The following is an 18,495-nucleotide window of genomic DNA, read 5'->3' on the forward strand; positions in this document are numbered from 1 at the left end:
GGAGTCCCCTCGTGGAGCGAGGGCCTAGGGGTGGCGTTGGCGTGCGAGGGGGTGGCTCTGGGTGTAGGCACTTGAGCTTTGGATGTGTTTGTGGCTGGGGCTGCCCCCGCTGGTGTGTTTGAAGGTGGTGAGAATGGGGAAGAAGGGCAGGAGGAAAGGCTTGAGGAAGAAGGAAGGGGAAAAAGGGGAGAGTTTTTCTCCTGCTCTTGCTGCTGCGTCGGGTCGCTGGCTGTGGTGCCGTGCGTGTGCCCCCGCAGCAGGAGTCTTGCTGTGTTTTCCGTGCCTCCTCGCCAGAGGTGGCTGGAGTTCCTCGCAAAGAGGAAAATGTGCCCCGTAAGCGAAGGGTCTTGCGTTAGGGACGGCCTGCGCCCCGAGAGGAGGGGTGTCCGAGAGTCCTCTGGAGGGGGAGCTGAGCCAGCTGTGCTCTGGTTGTAGATCTCTGGTGGGGGCGGTGGGGGGAGGAGGTGGAGGTTGCACTCGCTGAGGTTTTCGGGTCCCTTCCAGCAGCGAGGATCGTGCTCTGCTGGTGCGAGAGAGGCTGCCCCGTGTTTTCTGGAAGCTTTTGGAAGAGGGGAAGTGCGTGCGGGTGGTGGTGGCGGGCTGGGAGCCGTGGTCTTGCCCGGCAACGTTGTGTTGGTGGGTGCTGTGCTGGGGGTGCTGGCACGTGCACGACGATTTGGCGTGCCTAGGTGCCGTCACCGCAGGAGGTGGTGGTGGTGGTGGAGGTCCGTGTGCGGACCTTGTCCGTGTTGCCCTATTCCGGTTGGTGGTGCAAGGTGTCTTCAAGCGGCGCAACGAGAGGGTTTGTCGTGGAGAATGCCTGAAGCGTCGAGAGTGGCCGCGCTCAGCCTCATCAAAGCGATGCTGTGTGCCGTGCGTCGTCTGCTTGGAATCATGGAATGGTTTGGGTGGGGAGGGGCCTTGAAGGGCCATCTGGTCGAAGCCCCCAGCAGCGAGCAGGGCCGTCTTCGACTCGATGAGGTTGCTCAGAGCGCCGTCCAACCGGACCGTGAATGTTTGCAGGGATGGGGCAGCTACCACCTGTCTGGGCAAGCCGTTGCGGTGTTGCAGCGCCCCGATGGTAGGAAATGTCTTCCTTGTATCTAGTCTGCATCTAGCCTCTTTTAGCGTAGAGCCGTTGCGCCTTGTCCTACCGCTACAGGCCCCATGAAAAAGTCTGTGCCCACCTTTCTGCTGAGCCCCCTTTAAGTATTGAAAGGCCGCAGTGAGGTCTCGGCGGAGCCTTCTCTTCTCCAGTTGTCTGGAGAACCCCAAGTCTCTCAGCCTGTCCTCACAGGAGAGGTGTTCCATGCCTGTGATGATGTTGGTGGCCCTCCTCTGGACCCGGCCCAAGAGGTCCGCGTCTTCCCTGGAGTGAGGGCTCCGGAGCTGCTGCTGAGTGGGTCTAAAGCGGGGTGGGAGGGGGAGGACGTTGAGGAGCCAAGGGCCGAAGAGGTGATTGTGGTGCGGACGGCTAGCCCCTGGCAGAGTTTTTCAGAAGAGGTTGAGGAAAGTGCCTCCTTGGGGAGGTGCCAAAGCGAAGAGTGGGCCCGGGATGTGTGCAGAGCCGTGTTTGGAGCAGGGCCTGGAGGAGGTGTTGAGTGGAGGCGGCTTCCCCCCAGGCCAGGCCAGGCCAGGCCAGGCCAAGCCAGGCCAGGCCAGGCCAGGCCAGCGTCTCGTTTCCCGCGCTTCTGAGACAAGAGGCACGGGCAAGCTTTTTGCAACAGGTCTTTATTTTTCTGTTGAATAAATAGGTGAATAAATAGCTTTATAAAAACCATTGTGAAAATAAATAGAAGACGGTCTCTAAAGAGAGGAGCCGTCGGCGGAGGCTGAGGGTGCAGGGCGGTTCTCGCGTCGGCCCTTGCCGTCGGTCAGGGGAGGCGGGAGGGCAGAGGCGGGGATGGGGCGGTGTTGCAGAAGTGGTGGTGGCGGCGGGGCGTGGGGCCGTGGGGGTTGGTGGGGTCGCTGGGCTAACTGGGGATGGTGCGGGTGAGGTTGTGGAGGTGTTGGAAGCAGACGCGAGCTTCGAGGCGGACGTGGTCCCAGGCGCAGGCGCTGTGGTTGTGGGTGTGGAGGAAGTCGTGGATGTGGCGGAAGTATTTGTTGACGTTGAGCAGCAGGTTGCGGGGCCCTCGGCCTTGGAGGAGCGTGGCGTTGGCTGGCAGGCATTGCTGGAGCTGGTGGATGTGGTGCTGGAGGTTGTTGAGGAGGTGGTGTCGTGCCTGGGCGTCCCAGTGTTGGGGGGTGGTGGGGCTGCTGAGGGTGGCGAAGAGGTGCTGGAGGATGCGGAGGGCGGTGGCGGCGGCTTGCTGTGGGTGGTTGGTGTGGAGGAGGGCGTCGGGGAAGAAGGGCGCCTGCTGGTGGTGGCAGGGCTGTGGGGTGCTGGGAGCCATGGCCTGGAGGAGCTGGAGGCTGTCCCAGGGGAAGGTGGCGTCGCGGGGACGCAGGTGGTGGCAGGCGAGGGCGGTGGCGAGAGCCGGCAGGAGGAGCAGGAGCGCCGGGGCGCCGTGCGGCCGGCGGGGCTGTGGGGTTGCGGGCGCAGCCATGGTGGGGCTGTGGGTGCTGCGTGGGTGGTGCTGGGCAGGAGGCTGGTCAGGCTTGGAGTGGTGGTGGTGGTAGTGGTGCGGGTGGGCGCTGTGCTTGGGGTGCTTGCCGGGTGGCCGGCTTTATGCGGTGCCACGGCTTTGCCTTCCTCGCTTTCCGATTGCAGCGAGTTTCCGGCTGTGGTTTTCGGTTTTGTCTGGTGGCTGCGGTGGTCTCGGGGAAGTGCGTTGGTGGGGTGGCCGCGCGTGGGGAGGGCGGTGGCGGTGGCGGTGCTTTGCTGGTGGTGTGTTGGGGGGGAGGTTGGCTGTAGTGGTTGAGTGGGGGATGCGAAAGCGCTGGGGCAGAGCCCTTGGGGGCAGCTGTGCCGGGGAGGTGTGTTAGGGTTTCCGTGTGTCCTGCGGGGCGAGCTGTGGTGCCTCTTTTCTGCGGCTGAAGTTTCCCTTCCTGGCCAGGCGTCTTTTCCGCCTGTAATGCCCTGGTGCTGGTTGTGGTCTGTTTTCCTTTCACTTGTGGCTCGGCTTTGTGTTCGTCTTAGCTGGTCTTTCTTTTCTTTTCGTGTTGGGAAGGCTTGTGAAGTGATGTCACTTGGCAGAGCCGGGGGAGTCCCCTCGTGGAGCGAGGGCCTAGGGGTGGCGTTGGCGTGCGAGGGGGTGGCTCTGGGTGTAGGCACTTGAGCTTTGGATGTGTTTGTGGCTGGGGCTGCCCCCGCTGGTGTGTTTGAAGGTGGTGAGAATGGGGAAGAAGGGCAGGAGGAAAGGCTTGAGGAAGAAGGAAGGGGAAAAAGGGGAGAGTTTTTCTCCTGCTCTTGCTGCTGCGTCGGGTCGCTGGCTGTGGTGCCGTGCGTGTGCCCCCGCAGCAGGAGTCTTGCTGTGTTTTCCGTGCCTCCTCGCCAGAGGTGGCTGGAGTTCCTCGCAAAGAGGAAAATGTGCCCCGTAAGCGAAGGGTCTTGCGTTAGGGACGGCCTGCGCCCCGAGAGGAGGGGTGTCCGAGAGTCCTCTGGAGGGGGAGCTGAGCCAGCTGTGCTCTGGTTGTAGATCTCTGGTGGGGGCGGTGGGGGGAGGAGGTGGAGGTTGCACTCGCTGAGGTTTTCGGGTCCCTTCCAGCAGCGAGGATCGTGCTCTGCTGGTGCGAGAGAGGCTGCCCCGTGTTTTCTGGAAGCTTTTGGAAGAGGGGAAGTGCGTGCGGGTGGTGGTGGCGGGCTGGGAGCCGTGGTCTTGCCCGGCAACGTTGTGTTGGTGGGTGCTGTGCTGGGGGTGCTGGCACGTGCACGACGATTTGGCGTGCCTAGGTGCCGTCACCGCAGGAGGTGGTGGTGGTGGTGGAGGTCCGTGTGCGGACCTTGTCCGTGTTGCCCTATTCCGGTTGGTGGTGCAAGGTGTCTTCAAGCGGCGCAACGAGAGGGTTTGTCGTGGAGAATGCCTGAAGCGTCGAGAGTGGCCGCGCTCAGCCTCATCAAAGCGATGCTGTGTGCCGTGCGTCGTCTGCTTGGAATCATGGAATGGTTTGGGTGGGGAGGGGCCTTGAAGGGCCATCTGGTCGAAGCCCCCAGCAGCGAGCAGGGCCGTCTTCGACTCGATGAGGTTGCTCAGAGCGCCGTCCAACCGGACCGTGAATGTTTGCAGGGATGGGGCAGCTACCACCTGTCTGGGCAAGCCGTTGCGGTGTTGCAGCGCCCCGATGGTAGGAAATGTCTTCCTTGTATCTAGTCTGCATCTAGCCTCTTTTAGCGTAGAGCCGTTGCGCCTTGTCCTACCGCTACAGGCCCCATGAAAAAGTCTGTGCCCACCTTTCTGCTGAGCCCCCTTTAAGTATTGAAAGGCCGCAGTGAGGTCTCGGCGGAGCCTTCTCTTCTCCAGTTGTCTGGAGAACCCCAAGTCTCTCAGCCTGTCCTCACAGGAGAGGTGTTCCATGCCTGTGATGATGTTGGTGGCCCTCCTCTGGACCCGGCCCAAGAGGTCCGCGTCTTCCCTGGAGTGAGGGCTCCGGAGCTGCTGCTGAGTGGGTCTAAAGCGGGGTGGGAGGGGGAGGACGTTGAGGAGCCAAGGGCCGAAGAGGTGATTGTGGTGCGGACGGCTAGCCCCTGGCAGAGTTTTTCAGAAGAGGTTGAGGAAAGTGCCTCCTTGGGGAGGTGCCAAAGCGAAGAGTGGGCCCGGGATGTGTGCAGAGCCGTGTTTGGAGCAGGGCCTGGAGGAGGTGTTGAGTGGAGGCGGCTTCCCCCCAGGCCAGGCCAGGCCAGGCCAGGCCAAGCCAGGCCAGGCCAGGCCAGCGTCTCGTTTCCCACGCTTCTGAGACAAGAGGCACGGGCAAGCTTTTTGCAACAGGTCTTTATTTTTCTGTCGAATAAATAGGTGAATAAATAGCTTTATAAAAACCATTGTGAAAATAAATAGAAGACGGTCTCTAAAGAGAGGAGCCGTCGGCGGAGGCTGAGGGTGCAGGGCGGTTCTCGCGTCGGCCCTTGCCGTCGGTCAGGGGAGGCGGGAGGGCAGAGGCGGGGATGGGGCGGTGTTGCAGAAGTGGTGGTGGCGGCGGGGCGTGGGGCCGTGGGGGTTGGTGGGGTCGCTGGGCTAACTGGGGATGGTGCGGGTGAGGTTGTGGAGGTGTTGGAAGCAGACGCGAGCTTCGAGGCGGACGTGGTCCCAGGCGCAGGCGCTGTGGTTGTGGGTGTGGAGGAAGTCGTGGATGTGGCGGAAGTATTTGTTGACGTTGAGCAGCAGGTTGCGGGGCCCTCGGCCTTGGAGGAGCGTGGCGTTGGCTGGCAGGCATTGCTGGAGCTGGTGGATGTGGTGCTGGAGGTTGTTGAGGAGGTGGTGTCGTGCCTGGGCGTCCCAGTGTTGGGGGGTGGTGGGGCTGCTGAGGGTGGCGAAGAGGTGCTGGAGGATGCGGAGGGCGGTGGCGGCGGCTTGCTGTGGGTGGTTGGTGTGGAGGAGGGCGTCGGGGAAGAAGGGCGCCTGCTGGTGGTGGCAGGGCTGTGGGGTGCTGGGAGCCATGGCCTGGAGGAGCTGGAGGCTGTCCCAGGGGAAGGTGGCGTCGCGGGGACGCAGGTGGTGGCAGGCGAGGGCGGTGGCGAGAGCCGGCAGGAGGAGCAGGAGCGCCGGGGCGCCGTGCGGCCGGCGGGGCTGTGGGGTTGCGGGCGCAGCCATGGTGGGGCTGTGGGTGCTGCGTGGGTGGTGCTGGGCAGGAGGCTGGTCAGGCTTGGAGTGGTGGTGGTGGTAGTGGTGCGGGTGGGCGCTGTGCTTGGGGTGCTTGCCGGGTGGCCGGCTTTATGCGGTGCCACGGCTTTGCCTTCCTCGCTTTCCGATTGCAGCGAGTTTCCGGCTGTGGTTTTCGGTTTTGTCTGGTGGCTGCGGTGGTCTCGGGGAAGTGCGTTGGTGGGGTGGCCGCGCGTGGGGAGGGCGGTGGCGGTGGCGGTGCTTTGCTGGTGGTGTGTTGGGGGGGAGGTTGGCTGTAGTGGTTGAGTGGGGGATGCGAAAGCGCTGGGGCAGAGCCCTTGGGGGCAGCTGTGCCGGGGAGGTGTGTTAGGGTTTCCGTGTGTCCTGCGGGGCGAGCTGTGGTGCCTCTTTTCTGCGGCTGAAGTTTCCCTTCCTGGCCAGGCGTCTTTTCCGCCTGTAATGCCCTGGTGCTGGTTGTGGTCTGTTTTCCTTTCACTTGTGGCTCGGCTTTGTGTTCGTCTTAGCTGGTCTTTCTTTTCTTTTCGTGTTGGGAAGGCTTGTGAAGTGATGTCACTTGGCAGAGCCGGGGGAGTCCCCTCGTGGAGCGAGGGCCTAGGGGTGGCGTTGGCGTGCGAGGGGGTGGCTCTGGGTGTAGGCACTTGAGCTTTGGATGTGTTTGTGGCTGGGGCTGCCCCCGCTGGTGTGTTTGAAGGTGGTGAGAATGGGGAAGAAGGGCAGGAGGAAAGGCTTGAGGAAGAAGGAAGGGGAAAAAGGGGAGAGTTTTTCTCCTGCTCTTGCTGCTGCGTCGGGTCGCTGGCTGTGGTGCCGTGCGTGTGCCCCCGCAGCAGGAGTCTTGCTGTGTTTTCCGTGCCTCCTCGCCAGAGGTGGCTGGAGTTCCTCGCAAAGAGGAAAATGTGCCCCGTAAGCGAAGGGTCTTGCGTTAGGGACGGCCTGCGCCCCGAGAGGAGGGGTGTCCGAGAGTCCTCTGGAGGGGGAGCTGAGCCAGCTGTGCTCTGGTTGTAGATCTCTGGTGGGGGCGGTGGGGGGAGGAGGTGGAGGTTGCACTCGCTGAGGTTTTCGGGTCCCTTCCAGCAGCGAGGATCGTGCTCTGCTGGTGCGAGAGAGGCTGCCCCGTGTTTTCTGGAAGCTTTTGGAAGAGGGGAAGTGCGTGCGGGTGGTGGTGGCGGGCTGGGAGCCGTGGTCTTGCCCGGCAACGTTGTGTTGGTGGGTGCTGTGCTGGGGGTGCTGGCACGTGCACGACGATTTGGCGTGCCTAGGTGCCGTCACCGCAGGAGGTGGTGGTGGTGGTGGAGGTCCGTGTGCGGACCTTGTCCGTGTTGCCCTATTCCGGTTGGTGGTGCAAGGTGTCTTCAAGCGGCGCAACGAGAGGGTTTGTCGTGGAGAATGCCTGAAGCGTCGAGAGTGGCCGCGCTCAGCCTCATCAAAGCGATGCTGTGTGCCGTGCGTCGTCTGCTTGGAATCATGGAATGGTTTGGGTGGGGAGGGGCCTTGAAGGGCCATCTGGTCGAAGCCCCCAGCAGCGAGCAGGGCCGTCTTCGACTCGATGAGGTTGCTCAGAGCGCCGTCCAACCGGACCGTGAATGTTTGCAGGGATGGGGCAGCTACCACCTGTCTGGGCAAGCCGTTGCGGTGTTGCAGCGCCCCGATGGTAGGAAATGTCTTCCTTGTATCTAGTCTGCATCTAGCCTCTTTTAGCGTAGAGCCGTTGCGCCTTGTCCTACCGCTACAGGCCCCATGAAAAAGTCTGTGCCCACCTTTCTGCTGAGCCCCCTTTAAGTATTGAAAGGCCGCAGTGAGGTCTCGGCGGAGCCTTCTCTTCTCCAGTTGTCTGGAGAACCCCAAGTCTCTCAGCCTGTCCTCACAGGAGAGGTGTTCCATGCCTGTGATGATGTTGGTGGCCCTCCTCTGGACCCGGCCCAAGAGGTCCGCGTCTTCCCTGGAGTGAGGGCTCCGGAGCTGCTGCTGAGTGGGTCTAAAGCGGGGTGGGAGGGGGAGGACGTTGAGGAGCCAAGGGCCGAAGAGGTGATTGTGGTGCGGACGGCTAGCCCCTGGCAGAGTTTTTCAGAAGAGGTTGAGGAAAGTGCCTCCTTGGGGAGGTGCCAAAGCGAAGAGTGGGCCCGGGATGTGTGCAGAGCCGTGTTTGGAGCAGGGCCTGGAGGAGGTGTTGAGTGGAGGCGGCTTCCCCCCAGGCCAGGCCAGGCCAGGCCAGGCCAAGCCAGGCCAGGCCAGGCCAGCGTCTCGTTTCCCACGCTTCTGAGACAAGAGGCACGGGCAAGCTTTTTGCAACAGGTCTTTATTTTTCTGTCGAATAAATAGGTGAATAAATAGCTTTATAAAAACCATTGTGAAAATAAATAGAAGACGGTCTCTAAAGAGAGGAGCCGTCGGCGGAGGCTGAGGGTGCAGGGCGGTTCTCGCGTCGGCCCTTGCCGTCGGTCAGGGGAGGCGGGAGGGCAGAGGCGGGGATGGGGCGGTGTTGCAGAAGTGGTGGTGGCGGCGGGGCGTGGGGCCGTGGGGGTTGGTGGGGTCGCTGGGCTAACTGGGGATGGTGCGGGTGAGGTTGTGGAGGTGTTGGAAGCAGACGCGAGCTTCGAGGCGGACGTGGTCCCAGGCGCAGGCGCTGTGGTTGTGGGTGTGGAGGAAGTCGTGGATGTGGCGGAAGTATTTGTTGACGTTGAGCAGCAGGTTGCGGGGCCCTCGGCCTTGGAGGAGCGTGGCGTTGGCTGGCAGGCATTGCTGGAGCTGGTGGATGTGGTGCTGGAGGTTGTTGAGGAGGTGGTGTCGTGCCTGGGCGTCCCAGTGTTGGGGGGTGGTGGGGCTGCTGAGGGTGGCGAAGAGGTGCTGGAGGATGCGGAGGGCGGTGGCGGCGGCTTGCTGTGGGTGGTTGGTGTGGAGGAGGGCGTCGGGGAAGAAGGGCGCCTGCTGGTGGTGGCAGGGCTGTGGGGTGCTGGGAGCCATGGCCTGGAGGAGCTGGAGGCTGTCCCAGGGGAAGGTGGCGTCGCGGGGACGCAGGTGGTGGCAGGCGAGGGCGGTGGCGAGAGCCGGCAGGAGGAGCAGGAGCGCCGGGGCGCCGTGCGGCCGGCGGGGCTGTGGGGTTGCGGGCGCAGCCATGGTGGGGCTGTGGGTGCTGCGTGGGTGGTGCTGGGCAGGAGGCTGGTCAGGCTTGGAGTGGTGGTGGTGGTAGTGGTGCGGGTGGGCGCTGTGCTTGGGGTGCTTGCCGGGTGGCCGGCTTTATGCGGTGCCACGGCTTTGCCTTCCTCGCTTTCCGATTGCAGCGAGTTTCCGGCTGTGGTTTTCGGTTTTGTCTGGTGGCTGCGGTGGTCTCGGGGAAGTGCGTTGGTGGGGTGGCCGCGCGTGGGGAGGGCGGTGGCGGTGGCGGTGCTTTGCTGGTGGTGTGTTGGGGGGGAGGTTGGCTGTAGTGGTTGAGTGGGGGATGCGAAAGCGCTGGGGCAGAGCCCTTGGGGGCAGCTGTGCCGGGGAGGTGTGTTAGGGTTTCCGTGTGTCCTGCGGGGCGAGCTGTGGTGCCTCTTTTCTGCGGCTGAAGTTTCCCTTCCTGGCCAGGCGTCTTTTCCGCCTGTAATGCCCTGGTGCTGGTTGTGGTCTGTTTTCCTTTCACTTGTGGCTCGGCTTTGTGTTCGTCTTAGCTGGTCTTTCTTTTCTTTTCGTGTTGGGAAGGCTTGTGAAGTGATGTCACTTGGCAGAGCCGGGGGAGTCCCCTCGTGGAGCGAGGGCCTAGGGGTGGCGTTGGCGTGCGAGGGGGTGGCTCTGGGTGTAGGCACTTGAGCTTTGGATGTGTTTGTGGCTGGGGCTGCCCCCGCTGGTGTGTTTGAAGGTGGTGAGAATGGGGAAGAAGGGCAGGAGGAAAGGCTTGAGGAAGAAGGAAGGGGAAAAAGGGGAGAGTTTTTCTCCTGCTCTTGCTGCTGCGTCGGGTCGCTGGCTGTGGTGCCGTGCGTGTGCCCCCGCAGCAGGAGTCTTGCTGTGTTTTCCGTGCCTCCTCGCCAGAGGTGGCTGGAGTTCCTCGCAAAGAGGAAAATGTGCCCCGTAAGCGAAGGGTCTTGCGTTAGGGACGGCCTGCGCCCCGAGAGGAGGGGTGTCCGAGAGTCCTCTGGAGGGGGAGCTGAGCCAGCTGTGCTCTGGTTGTAGATCTCTGGTGGGGGCGGTGGGGGGAGGAGGTGGAGGTTGCACTCGCTGAGGTTTTCGGGTCCCTTCCAGCAGCGAGGATCGTGCTCTGCTGGTGCGAGAGAGGCTGCCCCGTGTTTTCTGGAAGCTTTTGGAAGAGGGGAAGTGCGTGCGGGTGGTGGTGGCGGGCTGGGAGCCGTGGTCTTGCCCGGCAACGTTGTGTTGGTGGGTGCTGTGCTGGGGGTGCTGGCACGTGCACGACGATTTGGCGTGCCTAGGTGCCGTCACCGCAGGAGGTGGTGGTGGTGGTGGAGGTCCGTGTGCGGACCTTGTCCGTGTTGCCCTATTCCGGTTGGTGGTGCAAGGTGTCTTCAAGCGGCGCAACGAGAGGGTTTGTCGTGGAGAATGCCTGAAGCGTCGAGAGTGGCCGCGCTCAGCCTCATCAAAGCGATGCTGTGTGCCGTGCGTCGTCTGCTTGGAATCATGGAATGGTTTGGGTGGGGAGGGGCCTTGAAGGGCCATCTGGTCGAAGCCCCCAGCAGCGAGCAGGGCCGTCTTCGACTCGATGAGGTTGCTCAGAGCGCCGTCCAACCGGACCGTGAATGTTTGCAGGGATGGGGCAGCTACCACCTGTCTGGGCAAGCCGTTGCGGTGTTGCAGCGCCCCGATGGTAGGAAATGTCTTCCTTGTATCTAGTCTGCATCTAGCCTCTTTTAGCGTAGAGCCGTTGCGCCTTGTCCTACCGCTACAGGCCCCATGAAAAAGTCTGTGCCCACCTTTCTGCTGAGCCCCCTTTAAGTATTGAAAGGCCGCAGTGAGGTCTCGGCGGAGCCTTCTCTTCTCCAGTTGTCTGGAGAACCCCAAGTCTCTCAGCCTGTCCTCACAGGAGAGGTGTTCCATGCCTGTGATGATGTTGGTGGCCCTCCTCTGGACCCGGCCCAAGAGGTCCGCGTCTTCCCTGGAGTGAGGGCTCCGGAGCTGCTGCTGAGTGGGTCTAAAGCGGGGTGGGAGGGGGAGGACGTTGAGGAGCCAAGGGCCGAAGAGGTGATTGTGGTGCGGACGGCTAGCCCCTGGCAGAGTTTTTCAGAAGAGGTTGAGGAAAGTGCCTCCTTGGGGAGGTGCCAAAGCGAAGAGTGGGCCCGGGATGTGTGCAGAGCCGTGTTTGGAGCAGGGCCTGGAGGAGGTGTTGAGTGGAGGCGGCTTCCCCCCAGGCCAGGCCAGGCCAGGCCAAGCCAGGCCAGGCCAGGCCAGGCCAGCGTCTCGTTTCCCGCGCTTCTGAGACAAGAGGCACGGGCAAGCTTTTTGCAACAGGTCTTTATTTTTCTGTCGAATAAATAGGTGAATAAATAGCTTTATAAAAACCATTGTGAAAATAAATAGAAGACGGTCTCTAAAGAGAGGAGCCGTCGGCGGAGGCTGAGGGTGCAGGGCGGTTCTCGCGTCGGCCCTTGCCGTCGGTCAGGGGAGGCGGGAGGGCAGAGGCGGGGATGGGGCGGTGTTGCAGAAGTGGTGGTGGCGGCGGGGCGTGGGGCCGTGGGGGTTGGTGGGGTCGCTGGGCTAACTGGGGATGGTGCGGGTGAGGTTGTGGAGGTGTTGGAAGCAGACGCGAGCTTCGAGGCGGACGTGGTCCCAGGCGCAGGCGCTGTGGTTGTGGGTGTGGAGGAAGTCGTGGATGTGGCGGAAGTATTTGTTGACGTTGAGCAGCAGGTTGCGGGGCCCTCGGCCTTGGAGGAGCGTGGCGTTGGCTGGCAGGCATTGCTGGAGCTGGTGGATGTGGTGCTGGAGGTTGTTGAGGAGGTGGTGTCGTGCCTGGGCGTCCCAGTGTTGGGGGGTGGTGGGGCTGCTGAGGGTGGCGAAGAGGTGCTGGAGGATGCGGAGGGCGGTGGCGGCGGCTTGCTGTGGGTGGTTGGTGTGGAGGAGGGCGTCGGGGAAGAAGGGCGCCTGCTGGTGGTGGCAGGGCTGTGGGGTGCTGGGAGCCATGGCCTGGAGGAGCTGGAGGCTGTCCCAGGGGAAGGTGGCGTCGCGGGGACGCAGGTGGTGGCAGGCGAGGGCGGGTGGCGAGAGCCGGCAGGAGGAGCAGGAGCGCCGGGGCGCCGTGCGGCCGGCGGGGCTGTGGGGTTGCGGGCGCAGCCATGGTGGGGCTGTGGGTGCTGCGTGGGTGGTGCTGGGCAGGAGGCTGGTCAGGCTTGGAGTGGTGGTGGTGGTAGTGGTGCGGGTGGGCGCTGTGCTTGGGGTGCTTGCCGGGTGGCCGGCTTTATGCGGTGCCACGGCTTTGCCTTCCTCGCTTTCCGATTGCAGCGAGTTTCCGGCTGTGGTTTTCGGTTTTGTCTGGTGGCTGCGGTGGTCTCGGGGAAGTGCGTTGGTGGGGTGGCCGCGCGTGGGGAGGGCGGTGGCGGTGGCGGTGCTTTGCTGGTGGTGTGTTGGGGGGGAGGTTGGCTGTAGTGGTTGAGTGGGGGATGCGAAAGCGCTGGGGCAGAGCCCTTGGGGGCAGCTGTGCCGGGGAGGTGTGTTAGGGTTTCCGTGTGTCCTGCGGGGCGAGCTGTGGTGCCTCTTTTCTGCGGCTGAAGTTTCCCTTCCTGGCCAGGCGTCTTTTCCGCCTGTAATGCCCTGGTGCTGGTTGTGGTCTGTTTTCCTTTCACTTGTGGCTCGGCTTTGTGTTCGTCTTAGCTGGTCTTTCTTTTCTTTTCGTGTTGGGAAGGCTTGTGAAGTGATGTCACTTGGCAGAGCCGGGGGAGTCCCCTCGTGGAGCGAGGGCCTAGGGGTGGCGTTGGCGTGCGAGGGGGTGGCTCTGGGTGTAGGCACTTGAGCTTTGGATGTGTTTGTGGCTGGGGCTGCCCCCGCTGGTGTGTTTGAAGGTGGTGAGAATGGGGAAGAAGGGCAGGAGGAAAGGCTTGAGGAAGAAGGAAGGGGAAAAAGGGGAGAGTTTTTCTCCTGCTCTTGCTGCTGCGTCGGGTCGCTGGCTGTGGTGCCGTGCGTGTGCCCCCGCAGCAGGAGTCTTGCTGTGTTTTCCGTGCCTCCTCGCCAGAGGTGGCTGGAGTTCCTCGCAAAGAGGAAAATGTGCCCCGTAAGCGAAGGGTCTTGCGTTAGGGACGGCCTGCGCCCCGAGAGGAGGGGTGTCCGAGAGTCCTCTGGAGGGGGAGCTGAGCCAGCTGTGCTCTGGTTGTAGATCTCTGGTGGGGGCGGTGGGGGGAGGAGGTGGAGGTTGCACTCGCTGAGGTTTTCGGGTCCCTTCCAGCAGCGAGGATCGTGCTCTGCTGGTGCGAGAGAGGCTGCCCCGTGTTTTCTGGAAGCTTTTGGAAGAGGGGAAGTGCGTGCGGGTGGTGGTGGCGGGCTGGGAGCCGTGGTCTTGCCCGGCAACGTTGTGTTGGTGGGTGCTGTGCTGGGGGTGCTGGCACGTGCACGACGATTTGGCGTGCCTAGGTGCCGTCACCGCAGGAGGTGGTGGTGGTGGTGGAGGTCCGTGTGCGGACCTTGTCCGTGTTGCCCTATTCCGGTTGGTGGTGCAAGGTGTCTTCAAGCGGCGCAACGAGAGGGTTTGTCGTGGAGAATGCCTGAAGCGTCGAGAGTGGCCGCGCTCAGCCTCATCAAAGCGATGCTGTGTGCCGTGCGTCGTCTGCTTGGAATCATGGAATGGTTTGGGTGGGGAGGGGCCTTGAAGGGCCATCTGGTCGAAGCCCCCAGCAGCGAGCAGGGCCGTCTTCGACTCGATGAGGTTGCTCAGAGCGCCGTCCAACCGGACCGTGAATGTTTGCAGGGATGGGGCAGCTACCACCTGTCTGGGCAAGCCGTTGCGGTGTTGCAGCGCCCCGATGGTAGGAAATGTCTTCCTTGTATCTAGTCTGCATCTAGCCTCTTTTAGCGTAGAGCCGTTGCGCCTTGTCCTACCGCTACAGGCCCCATGAAAAAGTCTGTGCCCACCTTTCTGCTGAGCCCCCTTTAAGTATTGAAAGGCCGCAGTGAGGTCTCGGCGGAGCCTTCTCTTCTCCAGTTGTCTGGAGAACCCCAAGTCTCTCAGCCTGTCCTCACAGGAGAGGTGTTCCATGCCTGTGATGATGTTGGTGGCCCTCCTCTGGACCCGGCCCAAGAGGTCCGCGTCTTCCCTGGAGTGAGGGCTCCGGAGCTGCTGCTGAGTGGGTCTAAAGCGGGGTGGGAGGGGGAGGACGTTGAGGAGCCAAGGGCCGAAGAGGTGATTGTGGTGCGGACGGCTAGCCCCTGGCAGAGTTTTTCAGAAGAGGTTGAGGAAAGTGCCTCCTTGGGGAGGTGCCAAAGCGAAGAGTGGGCCCGGGATGTGTGCAGAGCCGTGTTTGGAGCAGGGCCTGGAGGAGGTGTTGAGTGGAGGCGGCTTCCCCCCAGGCCAGGCCAGGCCAGGCCAGGCCAAGCCAGGCCAGGCCAGGCCAGCGTCTCGTTTCCCACGCTTCTGAGACAAGAGGCACGGGCAAGCTTTTTGCAACAGGTCTTTATTTTTCTGTCGAATAAATAGGTGAATAAATAGCTTTATAAAAACCATTGTGAAAATAAATAGAAGACGGTCTCTAAAGAGAGGAGCCGTCGGCGGAGGCTGAGGGTGCAGGGCGGTTCTCGCGTCGGCCCTTGCCGTCGGTCAGGGGAGGCGGGAGGGCAGAGGCGGGGATGGGGCGGTGTTGCAGAAGTGGTGGTGGCGGCGGGGCGTGGGGCCGTGGGGGTTGGTGGGGTCGCTGGGCTAACTGGGGATGGTGCGGGTGAGGTTGTGGAGGTGTTGGAAGCAGACGCGAGCTTCGAGGCGGACGTGGTCCCAGGCGCAGGCGCTGTGGTTGTGGGTGTGGAGGAAGTCGTGGATGTGGCGGAAGTATTTGTTGACGTTGAGCAGCAGGTTGCGGGGCCCTCGGCCTTGGAGGAGCGTGGCGTTGGCTGGCAGGCATTGCTGGAGCTGGTGGATGTGGTGCTGGAGGTTGTTGAGGAGGTGGTGTCGTGCCTGGGCGTCCCAGTGTTGGGGGGTGGTGGGGCTGCTGAGGGTGGCGAAGAGGTGCTGGAGGATGCGGAGGGCGGTGGCGGCGGCTTGCTGTGGGTGGTTGGTGTGGAGGAGGGCGTCGGGGAAGAAGGGCGCCTGCTGGTGGTGGCAGGGCTGTGGGGTGCTGGGAGCCATGGCCTGGAGGAGCTGGAGGCTGTCCCAGGGGAAGGTGGCGTCGCGGGGACGCAGGTGGTGGCAGGCGAGGGCGGTGGCGAGAACCGGCAGGAGGAGCAGGAGCGCCGGGGCGCCGTGCGGCCGGCGGGGCTGTGGGGTTGCGGGCGCAGCCATGGTGGGGCTGTGGGTGCTGCGTGGGTGGTGCTGGGCAGGAGGCTGGTCAGGCTTGGAGTGGTGGTGGTGGTAGTGGTGCGGGTGGGCGCTGTGCTTGGGGTGCTTGCCGGGTGGCCGGCTTTATGCGGTGCCACGGCTTTGCCTTCCTCGCTTTCCGATTGCAGCGAGTTTCCGGCTGTGGTTTTCGGTTTTGTCTGGTGGCTGCGGTGGTCTCGGGGAAGTGCGTTGGTGGGGTGGCCGCGCGTGGGGTGGGGGGTGGCGGTGGCGGTGCTTTGCTGGTGGTGTGTTGGGGGGGAGGTTGGCTGTAGTGGTTGAGTGGGGGATGCGAAAGCGCTGGGGCAGAGCCCTTGGGGGCAGCTGTGCCGGGGAGGTGTGTTAGGGTTTCCGTGTGTCCTGCGGGGCGAGCTGTGGTGCCTCTTTTCTGCGGCTGAAGTTTCCCTTCCTGGCCAGGCGTCTTTTCCGCCTGTAATGCCCTGGTGCTGGTTGTGGTCTGTTTTCCTTTCACTTGTGGCTCGGCTTTGTGTTCGTCTTAGCTGGTCTTTCTTTTCTTTTCGTGTTGGGAAGGCTTGTGAAGTGATGTCACTTGGCAGAGCCGGGGGAGTCCCCTCGTGGAGCGAGGGCCTAGGGGTGGCGTTGGCGTGCGAGGGGGTGGCTCTGGGTGTAGGCACTTGAGCTTTGGATGTGTTTGTGGCTGGGGCTGCCCCCGCTGGTGTGTTTGAAGGTGGTGAGAATGGGGAAGAAGGGCAGGAGGAAAGGCTTGAGGAAGAAGGAAGGGGAAAAAGGGGAGAGTTTTTCTCCTGCTCTTGCTGCTGCGTCGGGTCGCTGGCTGTGGTGCCGTGCGTGTGCCCCCGCAGCAGGAGTCTTGCTGTGTTTTCCGTGCCTCCTCGCCAGAGGTGGCTGGAGTTCCTCGCAAAGAGGAAAATGTGCCCCGTAAGCGAAGGGTCTTGCGTTAGGGACGGCCTGCGCCCCGAGAGGAGGGGTGTCCGAGAGTCCTCTGGAGGGGGAGCTGAGCCAGCTGTGCTCTGGTTGTAGATCTCTGGTGGGGGCGGTGGGGGGAGGAGGTGGAGGTTGCACTCGCTGAGGTTTTCGGGTCCCTTCCAGCAGCGAGGATCATGCTCTGCTGGTGCGAGAGAGGCTGCCCCGTGTTTTCTGGAAGCTTTTGGAAGAGGGGAAGTGCGTGCGGGTGGTGGTGGCGGGCTGGGAGCCGTGGTCTTGCCCGGCAACGTTGTGTTGGTGGGTGCTGTGCTGGGGGTGCTGGCACGTGCACGACGATTTGGCGTGCCTAGGTGCCGTCACCGCAGGAGGTGGTGGTGGTGGTGGAGGTCCGTGTGCGGACCTTGTCCGTGTTGCCCTATTCCGGTTGGTGGTGCAAGGTGTCTTCAAGCGGCGCAACGAGAGGGTTTGTCGTGGAGAATGCCTGAAGCGTCGAGAGTGGCCGCGCTCAGCCTCATCAAAGCGATGCTGTGTGCCGTGCGTCGTCTGCTTGGAATCATGGAATGGTTTGGGTGGGGAGGGGCCTTGAAGGGCCATCTGGTCGAAGCCCCCAGCAGCGAGCAGGGCCGTCTTCGACTCGATGAGGTTGCTCAGAGCGCCGTCCAACCGGACCGTGAATGTTTGCAGGGATGGGGCAGCTACCACCTGTCTGGGCAAGCCGTTGCGGTGTTGCAGCGCCCCGATGGTAGGAAATGTCTTCCTTGTATCTAGTCTGCATCTAGCCTCTTTTAGCGTAGAGCCGTTGCGCCTTGTCCTACCGCTACAGGCCCCATGAAAAAGTCTGTGCCCACCTTTCTGCTGAGCCCCCTTTAAGTATTGAAAGGCCGCAGTGAGGTCTCGGCGGAGCCTTCTCTTCTCCAGTTGTCTGGAGAACCCCAAGTCTCTCAGCCTGTCCTCACAGGAGAGGTGTTCCATGCCTGTGATGATGTTGGTGGCCCTCCTCTGGACCCGGCCCAAGAGGTCCGCGTCTTCCCTGGAGTGAGGGCTCCGGAGCTGCTGCTGAGTGGGTCTAAAGCGGGGTGGGAGGGGGAGGACGTTGAGGAGCCAAGGGCCGAAGAGGTGATTGTGGTGCGGACGGCTAGCCCCTGGCAGAGTTTTTCAGAAGAGGTTGAGGAAAGTGCCTCCTTGGGGAGGTGCCAAAGCGAAGAGTGGGCCCGGGATGTGTGCAGAGCCGTGTTTGGAGCAGGGCCTGGAGGAGGTGTTGAGTGGAGGCGGCTTCCCCCCAGGCCAGGCCAGGCCAGGCCAAGCCAGGCCAGGCCAGGCCAGGCCAGCGTCTCGTTTCCCGCGCTTCTGAGACAAGAGGCACGGGCAAGCTTTTTGCAACAGGTCTTTATTTTTCTGTCGAATAAATAGGTGAATAAATAGCTTTATAAAAACCATTGTGAAAATAAATAGAAGACGGTCTCTAAAGAGAGGAGCCGTCGGCGGAGGCTGAGGGTGCAGGGCGGTTCTCGCGTCGGCCCTTGCCGTCGGTCAGGGGAGGCGGGAGGGCAGAGGCGGGGATGGGGCGGTGTTGCAGAAGTGGTGGTGGCGGCGGGGCGTGGGGCCGTGGGGGTTGGTGGGGTCGCTGGGCTAACTGGGGATGGTGCGGGTGAGGTTGTGGAGGTGTTGGAAGCAGACGCGAGCTTCGAGGCGGACGTGGTCCCAGGCGCAGGCGCTGTGGTTGTGGGTGTGGAGGAAGTCGTGGATGTGGCGGAAGTATTTGTTGACGTTGAGCAGCAGGTTGCGGGGCCCTCGGCCTTGGAGGAGCGTGGCGTTGGCTGGCAGGCATTGCTGGAGCTGGTGGATGTGGTGCTGGAGGTTGTTGAGGAGGTGGTGTCGTGCCTGGGCGTCCCAGTGTTGGGGGGTGGTGGGGCTGCTGAGGGTGGCGAAGAGGTGCTGGAGGATGCGGAGGGCGGTGGCGGCGGCTTGCTGTGGGTGGTTGGTGTGGAGGAGGGCGTCGGGGAAGAAGGGCGCCTGCTGGTGGTGGCAGGGCTGTGGGGTGCTGGGAGCCATGGCCTGGAGGAGCTGGAGGCTGTCCCAGGGGAAGGTGGCGTCGCGGGGACGCAGGTGGTGGCAGGCGAGGGCGGTGGCGAGAGCCGGCAGGAGGAGCAGGAGCGCCGGGGCGCCGTGCGGCCGGCGGGGCTGTGGGGTTGCGGGCGCAGCCATGGTGGGGCTGTGGGTGCTGCGTGGGTGGTGCTGGGCAGGAGGCTGGTCAGGCTTGGAGTGGTGGTGGTGGTAGTGGTGCGGGTGGGCGCTGTGCTTGGGGTGCTTGCCGGGTGGCCGGCTTTATGCGGTGCCACGGCTTTGCCTTCCTCGCTTTCCGATTGCAGCGAGTTTCCGGCTGTGGTTTTCGGTTTTGTCTGGTGGCTGCGGTGGTCTCGGGGAAGTGCGTTGGTGGGGTGGCCG

At 63.1% G+C, this 18,495-nt stretch overlaps 6 protein-coding genes across 21 annotated transcripts in view; 1 reads left to right on the forward strand and 5 right to left on the reverse strand.

Annotated features, from left to right (window-relative positions):
- UBAP2 (ubiquitin associated protein 2) overlaps window positions 1-18,495 on the forward strand; it is a 186,807-nt gene that overhangs the window by 135,589 nt on the left and 32,723 nt on the right. The window lies entirely within an intron of this gene.
- On the reverse strand, window positions 1,974-2,549 carry LOC126035942 (interferon-like). The gene has a single exon (XM_049795092.1). It carries the CDS (start codon window positions 2,547-2,549, stop codon window positions 1,974-1,976), a length of 576 nt encoding a protein of 191 aa, XP_049651049.1.
- Window positions 5,115-5,690, reverse strand: LOC126035943 (interferon-like). The gene has a single exon (XM_049795093.1). The coding sequence runs from the start codon at window positions 5,688-5,690 to the stop codon at window positions 5,115-5,117; it is 576 nt and encodes a 191-aa protein (XP_049651050.1).
- LOC126035944 (interferon-like) lies at window positions 8,256-8,831 on the reverse strand. Its single transcript, XM_049795094.1, has one exon. It carries the CDS (start codon window positions 8,829-8,831, stop codon window positions 8,256-8,258), a length of 576 nt encoding a protein of 191 aa, XP_049651051.1.
- On the reverse strand, window positions 14,539-15,114 carry LOC126035945 (interferon-like). The gene has a single exon (XM_049795095.1). It carries the CDS (start codon window positions 15,112-15,114, stop codon window positions 14,539-14,541), a length of 576 nt encoding a protein of 191 aa, XP_049651052.1.
- On the reverse strand, window positions 17,680-18,255 carry LOC126035946 (interferon-like). Its single transcript, XM_049795096.1, has one exon. It carries the CDS (start codon window positions 18,253-18,255, stop codon window positions 17,680-17,682), a length of 576 nt encoding a protein of 191 aa, XP_049651053.1.

Source organism: Accipiter gentilis, chromosome Z (assembly GCF_929443795.1).
Source record: "Accipiter gentilis chromosome Z, bAccGen1.1, whole genome shotgun sequence".
Lineage (NCBI taxonomy): Eukaryota > Metazoa > Chordata > Aves > Accipitriformes > Accipitridae > Astur > Astur gentilis.